The sequence below is a fragment of the Bufo bufo genome, chromosome 6 (genome assembly GCF_905171765.1).
Source record: "Bufo bufo chromosome 6, aBufBuf1.1, whole genome shotgun sequence".
Taxonomy (NCBI): Eukaryota; Metazoa; Chordata; class Amphibia; order Anura; family Bufonidae; genus Bufo; species Bufo bufo.
Window position 1 is genome coordinate 100,438,746 of NC_053394.1, and position 10,318 is coordinate 100,449,063.

Here is a 10,318-nt window from a genome sequence, read left to right on the forward strand (position 1 = left end):
ATAATAAATGCTGCAAAAATACCCCACAGTCTCCTTTGTCTATCCTCGTAAATTCAGGTTCAGCTGAGGGGGTTACCGTCAGTCCTATGCAAAACCAAAAGCGAGAGCGTATCGCCAGATACGTACCCAAACTGCCAACTCAGCCCTGCTACACCTGCATACTGCATGACCATTGCCTCGAAATCATCAAATGCATGTCAAAACTAGGAACTAAATAATATTCTAAATCAGCAGGGAAAAATAAAAAAATAAAAATCTCTCCGTCTGCCCCTGGCATAAGCAGAAGGAACGGGCGCTGTTTATGAAGGCACAAAGATGAGAGGTCACCCAGTCATTTACTACTACACACAATCTGAAGCATTACATTTGGCAATAGCCTCTGGCTCGGAGGAGGAGGATGGGCGCGCACGGCTAAGAGATGCCAGCTGCACAGAATTTCCTTCCAGCTGTTTGGCCTCTCTCCATACCAGGATGCTGCTGGCAGAGACTGAATGACGACAGAGAATATACAGAAGAGCCGGGGCCAAGACAAAAGGCTACCCGTCTAAAAGGGCCAGAGCCCCCCTCGTCTGCCCATGAATGCACCTAAAGGAAGAAAAACTATTAAGAAAGTTAAGCAGAGGAGTGAAAATGAGAGAACGGGTGAAAGCACAATGCGGGCAGCTTATGTGCCAGTGTCTGAGCGGGCACTTACACTGAACGTGCCCAGTTACCACAGCAAGGTCTGTGGATAGGGGCACATTATGTATTAATACAGAGACCTAGGGTATACCACAGCCCGGAACAGAAGTGACAGGAGGGCCTTTTACAGCATTTGATGGGTTAATACTTCGCTTGGCATTCAATAAGGCGCTGTTGAGGATTTTCCAACACATACCACTGATGGAAGGCTGTGACATATAGGCGCCCATTATATACACACACACCATGTGGTATTACTGTATAGGTCTGAATAGAATAGCCTCATCTACTGCACTACCCCACACTGCGCCCAGTCTGCAAACAGAACCCTAAAATACAGATCCCTTCCTTGTGCATTCTGTAATTATCACTCCCATTATTACAGGGGCTGTCACCGCAGCAAGTGCCATTTATCACGTAGAGAAAGTCAATACAAGGCACTGACTAATGTAATGTGATTGTCCATATTGCCTCCTTTGCTGGCTGGATTCATTTCTCCATCACATTATACACTGCTCGTTTCCATGGTTACGACCACCCTGCAATCCATCAGCAGAGGTGGCCGTGCTTGCACACTATAGGAAAATGCACCAGTCTCTTTTGTGGCCGAGACCAAGTCGCATAGGCTGACGATTTATTTATTTATTTTACAGTGTGCAAGCACGACCACCACTGCTGGATTGCGGGGTGGTAGTAACCATGGAAACGAGAAGCGTATAGTGTGTTGGAGAATTTAATCCAGCCAGCAAAGGAAGCAATATGGACAATCACAATACATTAGTAAGTGCCTTGTACTGACTTTCTCTACGTGATAAATGCCAACACAGACCAGAATAGGACGTTCTAAATTTGCGAAAGTGTGTGACCCCACAGAAATGAATGGGTCAGCGTGTCATCACCAAAACGTCAGACAGCACACAGATGAGAATGAAACCAATAAAAGTGCCCACGCATACCAGGGTCTTTCTTATGCCCACCTATTGATACATTTGGCGCATATGACAAAACTTTTTTCCGGTCATACGCCTAGTGTAGACTGCAAAGCTAATGTGAACACAGCCTTATCAAGCACAGGGTCTGGGCGCCATGTTTTCTACTAGTCCTGGACTGGTTCTTAGGAGAATATTACTAAACAGCGCCACTCCTGACTAATGTCTGTGTCTGGTATTGCAGCTCAGCTCGCTGAAGACTATATGAAGCCTGCTGAGCAGCTCCTGGGTCCTCCTAAGCAGCGTGTTCGGCCAGGTCCCCCTCTTTCGGCTGGAAAAGCCTTAAATCCCATACAGAACCGTTTCCTGGGGATTCCACCGGCGGTATCCCGGAGAGCACAGAGCTACACAATGTGAAGGAAGTCTGCTGACCTCAGTGAACCTTAGCAAATGCTGGGGGAAGGGAAAGACGTCTTGGCTGAATGATAGGCTGCCTTGTCCCAGGCTGACACGGGCAGAACAAGGGGGAAATGACTCCATGTACAATGTAGTGCAGTGATCAGCGGCGCTTCCCGCTCCCTGGGCGCTGCTGAACATTCCTACACCCCTTACAATAACAGTCCTAGCTACAGGGGCACATACAGCGCCTGCCGGGTCCGCTGCAGACCCCTTTTTTTCTCTCTTTTCCATTCTATCCCTTCCTACAAGCTTTTCCAGGGCTGTAAGACCCCCTCGAGAGATGGAGATGTAAAGCACTGGACAAGCAGAAACTACAGTAAATCACATGAAAATGGATGGGGGGGGGCACATCTGTAGCCATGCATCCCCCTCCTCAGATTGTTTCTATTAGGCTGGGGGGTGGGGGTGGCGGTAATATATCACAACTGGGGCTACTCTGGGGCCTTCTGGAATTGAAAAGGAGGCTGTTTTATGATGAAGCCTACTGACACTTAACCCTTGCAACGCTGCCATTCAGCAGGAAATTTCCTATCCTGTTACACAAAAGGAAAAGGGGGGGGGGGGAATGGGAAATGTCTAGTACACAACAAAACATTGATATCTGGCACTAATCCGCCACTTGCTACAAAATCCTAGGGATTAGATCCATTAACTATAGCCCCTATAGCCCCCAAGGACCCCCCACTCATTCATCCAGCGCTCAGACACTGCGCAGAACCCCAATGTCTGTACCCCAAGATCACCAAGAAAATCAGGCACCATATAATGCTATAGATTTCACATATACCCTGCCAGCACCCCAAAAATAGACCCCCATACAATCTGTCAGCACATGGGTTCTAGCTGCCTACATCCCAGATCGCCCCAATATTAAGACCCCCCCAACATGCACCCCCAAAACGAACCTGCAGGAGTTGCACATCCCCCACGCGGATTCATTCATCGTCCATAGTTTCGACAGTCTCCTCCACATGAAGTCAGAGTGACAGCTCCAGATGGGATAGGACAGGGACGGAGGACGTAAACAAAAACTTGGGTGACCCCAATGGAAGGAATCGCCGGACGTGGTGCAAACCCCCAAGTATAGACAAGCCCCCGGTGCAACGTGTGACAGCGTGCAAGAGTCCAAGTTATAGGAACAGTAGGGGACGAGGCACCGACAACTTTGGACACTACACGTGTGGACTACAAACATGGAGTCAGCGACTAACCCCCCCCCCCCCCCCAACAGAGGGAGCACCCCAACACTGTAGTAACAAGAGTAGTAACTATAGTAACGGCATGGCCCAACTAATGTCCATGGAGGGGGTACATAGTCACCAAAGTGGGGTGCCAGCTCAGTTTACACACCATTTCCCATTACTGGGGTGCTCTTTGGAGTCGCCCATTCACAAGCCGACCTTTCCCTACGTTCCCATAGAAAAGAACCCCCACCATAGCATAATACAGCCGTCCTACCCCCATAAAGGGGTCATGCCCACCATCAGCATGCCACCACCGGTCACTAAGGTAGAAGGCAGCAAAAAACGTGGTGTGTGTGAACTCAACCTTACTAAAAGGTACAGTCACCAGCCGCCTGCAAACAGGAGGACTCCAGGCTCCTCTAATGCAAGCAACAGTTCTAATTAGTGAGAAGAAAGTGTGGCCCTAATCTCAGCCCAGGAATGTAGCAAGTGGCCCCCGGGGCAGAATTGGCCATTGCTGCCCTGGGAAGGGGTTATTTTGCCTCCTCTGGAGCCATGAGTGGATTTCAGAGAGACAGAACTTGCTGCACATGTGTTTATTATCATGGGAAGTAACCATGTGGCCCCCAGCAGCCGGCATCCAGGAGCCCCAGAGGTGCCCGCAGCCCCCTCTCCAGACACCACACACGGCTTCTCTTACCGATAGTTCGGGGTTGCTGTTGTCCCGGTGAGACACGGCTCGTATGACACCGGATCTCCAACCCCATCGGCCGATCTGCCCAATCTCCCCGAGCTCCGGCGGTTCCTCTCCTCCTCGGACCACACACACGAATCGCTTCCCAACCAGCTCCGGCCGCGCTCCCAGCGCCATGGCCTCCAGTCCCGGGAAGAATAGACAAGAGGATCCAGTGAGACGTCCTCGCTATCAGCGGTGGCCGCGCATACTGACTCTGCGCCCCGGCTCGGCGGAGACAGGACTGGAGCTGCTCAAGTGAACTCTTTGCCGGCTCCAGCCGCCGCTGCCGTGTCCCCCTCACAGCCCGAGGCAGCCTGACACTGAGCGCCGGCTGCGCTCACACACTCACTCGTACCGCTCCGCCCGTGTCAGATGCTAAAGAGACTCACGGCGCAGACTGTGTCCTTCCGCCAGACTTCACTATGGCTTTGGAAAAGAGTGCCCCCGAAATTCTCCCCGGTCACCTCAGCCACGAGCCCCGCGGAATCCCATTTGGGTCGCGTCGGCTCGTACCCAGTCATAGGCTGTATTGTGGCCCCGGCCAATGGCTGAGGCAGCGCGGGAATCGTAGGTGGGAAATATTAATGACTTTCCCTTGAAAGACCTCAGTCACCCCGAGTGAGGTGAAGGCAACGGGACGAAGGTCCAGACTGGCAGCGGCTGTTTACATCAGGGCTGGAGGGCACAGGGCATGGTGCAGCGGGTGGTAGATAACATTACCTCAGACTGGAGAGTTTCTGTGTGGGAAAGTTATTACCTCAGGAGTGCAAACATGGGGGAGAGGGTCCTGTCCCCCCCAATCTTCCAAATAGTCCACTGTGTGGTAATGGGGGTCTGCCAACACCACTGGACTCCTGTTTCCTAAGGGCTCATGCACACGAACGTATTTTCTTTCCGTGTCCGTTCAGGGTTTTTTTTTTGCGGACTGTATGCGGAACCACTCATTTTCAATGGAGCCCTCCAAAAAAACGGAAGTTACTCCGTGTGCATTCCGTTTCCCTATGGGTCCATTCACACATCCGCAATTCCATTCTGCATTTTGCGGAACGGAATTGCGGACCCATACATTTCCGGGTCCGCAATTCCGATCCGGAAAAAAATAGAACATGTCCTATTCTTGTCCGCAATAGCGGACAAGAATAGGCATATTCTCTTAGTGCCGGCAATGTGCGGTCCACAAAATGCGGACCGCACATTGCCGCTATACGTGTTTTGCGGATCCATGGATCCGCAAAACACACGAATGTGTGAATGGACCCTAAGTCCGTATTTCCGTTCCGCCAAAAAATAGAACTTTTCCTATTACTGTCCGCATTACGAACAAGGATAGGACTGTACTATTCCGTCCCGCAAAATACGGAATGCACACGGACGTCATCCGTATTTTTTGCACATCAGTTTTTTGCTGACTGCAAAATACATACGGTCGTGTGCATGAGCCCTTAGGCTGGTGTCATACATGGGGGGGAGGTCATTTATTAAGGGACTTGCAGCAATTTTAGTAAAAAACTAATAAATTGTCACAAGTCCCTAATTTAACTAAATATTAGCACATGACCTGTTTCACGCCATGTTGGCAGGACGGATGCGGAGTGGGAGGGTGTCAGGGGCCACAATATATTTCCCATAGACTTCCATGTAACCTCTGGAGCTGGCGCATTCTTTTTTTAGTCTAAAAAACACCAAGAAAAGCAACTTAGGCTACTTTCACACTTGCGGCAGTGTGATCCAGCGGGCAGTTCCGTCGTCGGAATTGCCCGCCGATCTGCCGCTGACTGAAAGCATTTGTGAGACGGATCCGGATCCGTCTCACAAATGCATTGCAAGGACGGATCCGTCTCTCCGCTTGTCATGCGGACAGACGGATCCGTCTTGTACATTTTTTCACATTTTTATCGGTCTGCGCATGTGCAGGCCAGAAGGACGGATCCAGTATTCTGAATGCCGGATCCGGCGCTAATACATTCCTATGGGAAAAAATGCCGGATCCGGCATTCAGGCAAGTCTTCAGTTTTTTTCGCCGGAGAGAAAACTGTAGCATGCTGCGGTTTTCTCTTTTGCCTGATCAGTCAAAACGACTGAACTGAAGACATCCTGATGCAAACTGAACGGATTACTCTCTATTCAGAATGCATGGGGATAAAACTGATCAGTTCTTTTCCGGTATAGAGCCCCTGTGACGGAACTCTATGCCGGAAAAGAAAAACGCAAGTGTGAAAGTAGCCTTAGGGCTCTTTCACACTTGCGTTGTCCGGATCCGTCGTGCACTCCATTTGCCGGAGGTGCCCGCCGGATCCATAACAACGCAAGTGAACTAAAAGCATTTGAAGATGGATCCGTCTTCAAAATGCGTTCAGTGTTACTATGGCACCCAGGACGCTATTAAAGTCCTGGCTGCCATAGTAGTAGTGGGGAGCGGGGGAGCAGTATACTTACAGTCCTTGCGGCTCCCGGGGCGCTCCAGAATGACGTCAGAGCGCCCCATGCGCATGGATGACGTGATCCATGCGACACGTCATCCATGAGCGTGGGGCGCCCTGACGTCACTCTGAAGCGCCCCGGGAGCCGCACGGACGGTAAGTATACTGCTCCCCCGTTCCCCACTACACTTTACCATGGCAACCAGGACTTTAGCGTCCTGGAAGCCATGGTAACCATTCAGAAAAAGCTAAACGTCGGATCCGGTAATGCGCCGAAACGACGTTTAGCTTAAGGCCGGATCCGGATTAATGCCTTTCAATGGGCATTAATTCCGGATCCGGCCTTGCGGCAAGTGCAAAAAGCGCAGCATGCTGCAGTATTTTCTCCGGCCAAAAAACGTTCCGTTCCGGAACTGAAGGCATCCTGATACATCCTGAACGGATTTCTCTCTATTCAGAATGCATTGGGATAATCCTGATCAGGATTCTTCCGGCATAGAGCCCCGACGACGGAACTCTATGCCGGAAGAAAAGAACGCAGGTGTGAAAGAGCCCTTAGGGTACAGGGCTAGGCATCCTCACTGCTCTGATGCCGGGCCCTGAAATCTTGCTCATGCGCTGGCAGCAGTACTATTGCCACATGTGCAGTGAAGATCTTAGAGTGGGGATCACCACTGAGCCAGTGCATGTGATGGGAGTTGGTGGAGAGGTGAACCGGTGCTCTGAGCGGCTAGGCCAGCTCCTCGGTGCTCCGGGCACCTCATTTGCATATAACTAAAGATAAGAGTTTCTCTGCAACAGTAATATTACTTGCAGAGAAATAAAGGCTCCTTTTAGTCATCATGATCAACCCTACTAAGCAGTATGTCTGGTTTAATAGGTTTGATCAGAGTGAGTACACATTCTGTGGGACTTCCATAGGAAGGATTGGAGTGGCCACATACATGCCTTACTGGCTAATCCGTTCAGTTCAAGGGTCTCCACGGGGTAAGGGGCATCTGTTCTCGTGATCGTGGGGGTCCCAGCGGTAGGGTACCCTCCTAGCTAATAGTTATCCCCTATCCTGTGGATAGCGGATAGCTACATGTAACTGGAATACCCCTTTAAGAAAACAGCTCCCGCTCTAGCACTTCCATTTAGCATACAGTTGTGTTCAAAATGATTTAACCCCCAATGCTGTAAAGGGTTTTAGGGAATTTAGTGTACATTTGTAATTGTGTTCAGAATGAAATCTTACAAGGACTTTTTATAGAACCAAATGCAACTAAAATGACATCAATTGTTTTTGTAATACAGTATTAAATGTTTTTTTTTGTGATTTCTTCATTGACACAATTATTCAACCCCTTAAAGACTACCACTCTTAAGAACAGAGGTTCATTCAAGTGTTTTCGATCAGGTATTGAAAACACCTGTGGATGTCAAGGAGCAGCAATCAAGCATAATAAGCACCAATTAGGCAGATTTATGACACTCAGCTCCTTCTAGACATTTACTGGTGGGTTTACAAAGATGGTGAAGTCAAGAGAATGGTCCAGGAAGACAAGAGAAGAGGTGATTTCTCTTCACAGGAAGGGCAATGGCTATAAGAAGATTGCAAAGATGTTAAACATACCTAGAGACACCATAGGAAGCATCATTCGCAAATTCAAGGCAAAGGGCACTGTTGAAACGCTACCTGGTCGTGGCAGAAAGAAGGAGCTGACTTCAACTGCTGTGCGCTACCCGAAGCGCAAAGTGGAGAAAAGTCCCCGTGTGACTGCTGAGGAACTGAAAAAAGATTTGTCAGATGTGGGTACTGAAGTTTCAGCTCAGACAATAAGGCGCACACTGCGTAATGAAGGCCTCCATGCCAGAACTCCCAGGCGCACCCCCTTGCTGTCTCCAAAGAATAAGAAGAGTCGACTGCAGTATGCCAAAAATCATGTGGACAAACCACAAAAGTTTTGGGATAGTGTTCTGTGGACTGATGAAACAAAATTAGAACTGTTTGGGCCCATGGATCAACGCTATGTTTGGAGGAGGAAGAACAAGGCCTATGAAGAAAAAAACACCTTGCCTACTGTGAAGCATGGCGGGGGGTCAATCATGCTTTGGGGCTGTTTTGCTTCCACAGGTACAGGGAAGCTTCAGCGTGTGCAAGGTACCATGACTTCTCTTCAGTACCAGGAGATATTGGATGAAAATGTGATGCAGTCCGTCACAAACCTGAGGCTTGGGAGACGTTGGACCTTTCAACAGGACAATGATCCCAAGCATACCTCCAAGTCCACTAGAGCATGGTTGCAGATTAAAGGCTGGAACATTTTGAAGTGGCCATCGCAGTCACCAGACTTAAATCCGATTGAGAACCTCTGGTGGGACTTAAAGAAAGCAGTTGCAGTGCGCGAGCCTAAGAATGTGACTGAACTGGAGGCTTTTGCCCATGAAGAATGGGCGAAGATACCCGTAGATCGCTGCAAGACACTTGTGTCAAGCTATGCTTCACGTTTAAAAGCTGTTATAACTGGAAAAGGATGTTGTACTAAGTACTAAGATTGAATGTCACTTGGGGGTTGAATAAAACTGATAATGATGTGAGCACAGAAAAGACATTTGTGGTTATTTCATTATAAATGTTATGTTATATTTGTCTGACTTACAAGTGCCTCTTTGATTTAATTGTAAACAAGATGACTGAAATAATCAAAATCAATGTCAAACTGGCCAAAACACTCAATTTCAGTGGGGGTTGAATAATTTTGAACACAACTGTAGATGCAACCACTGATATGAATAGCCGACATGTATAAATATATCAGGGGTCAGTACAGAGATCTATCCCATCAGCTATTTATCCCCAGGACTGTGACGAGGGGACATCCTCTGCGTCTGGAGGAAAGAAGGTTTGTACACAAACATAGAAGAGGATTCTTTACGGTAAGAGCAGTGAGACTATGGAACTCTCTGCCTGAGGAGGTGGTGATGGTGAGTACAATAAAGGAATTCAAGAGGGGCCTGGATGTATTTCTGGAGCGTAATAATATTACAGGCTATAGCTACTAGAGAGGGGTCGTTGATCCAGGGAGTTATTCTGATTGCATGATTGGAGTCGGGAAGGAATTTTTTATTCCCCTAAAGTGGAGAAAATTGGCTTCTACCTCACAGGGTTTTTTGCCTTCCTCTGGATCAACTTGCAGGATAACAGGCCGAACTGGATGGACAAATGTCTTTTTTCGGCCTTATGTACTATGTTACTATGTAATGCCACATCTTCTTTTGTATAGAGAAAGCCCTGCACTCTCTATATGAAGTATGCAAAGTAGATTTATTGGAATACACTCCAAGGTTGTGCAGAATAGTGCAAAAAAATAAGGAATAAAGAGAGATTGGAGCTAGGTTTACAGGTGGTTGTCCGCAGGCAGGTCTTCTCTGGTGACAAACATATATATCACAGCTCTGAATTCTTGGTTTTGCCGTATGTTGGATCGTTAATGTTGTCCAATGAGGCTGCGATATGTGAGACGTTTCGGTCGTTATTGACCTTTATCAATCTATCGCTGTAACGTAAAAAGAGAACATAAGTATCTCTAGGCTATTTATAGGTGCTGTATCTCTGAGAGGTACAATGCTGGATTCAATGACCCTAATCTGGGACCAGTGTGAATAAACAGGTAACATTCAGAGTAACTTTACTGTATGCTATCGGGCAAATCTGATGCTGATATAACATTCTAATGTATAATAAGATACGAGGTGGAGAGGAGTGAGCCTAGAACAATGTAGGTGATGAATGGAACGGGTCCTGGGTTAGAGGGAAAATGGGGGGAGCACGGTATAGTAAGAGAAAGAAGTGTGAGGGAATGTAGAATGACACAGAGCTGCGGTATGGAGCAGAGATGCTGGCATTCTTAAAGGGAACCTGTCATC

The 10,318-nt window shown here is 48.3% G+C and overlaps 1 protein-coding gene across 2 annotated transcripts in view; it reads right to left on the minus strand.

The window, feature by feature from the left end:
- The window catches only part of JMJD1C (jumonji domain containing 1C), a 223,815-nt gene extending 219,464 nt beyond the window's left edge, over nucleotides 1-4,351 (minus strand). The window contains exon 1 of one of the 2 annotated variants that reach the window (XM_040437918.1): nucleotides 3,954-4,349. In XM_040437918.1, the coding sequence (XP_040293852.1) occupies nucleotides 3,954-4,124 (171 nt within the window). In that variant the 5' untranslated portion in view covers nucleotides 4,125-4,349. Of the gene's footprint in view, nucleotides 1-3,953 lie in introns of both variants that reach the window. The other variant, XM_040437920.1, reaches the window with a different exon arrangement.
- Nucleotides 4,352-10,318: the final 5,967 nt, after the last annotated feature.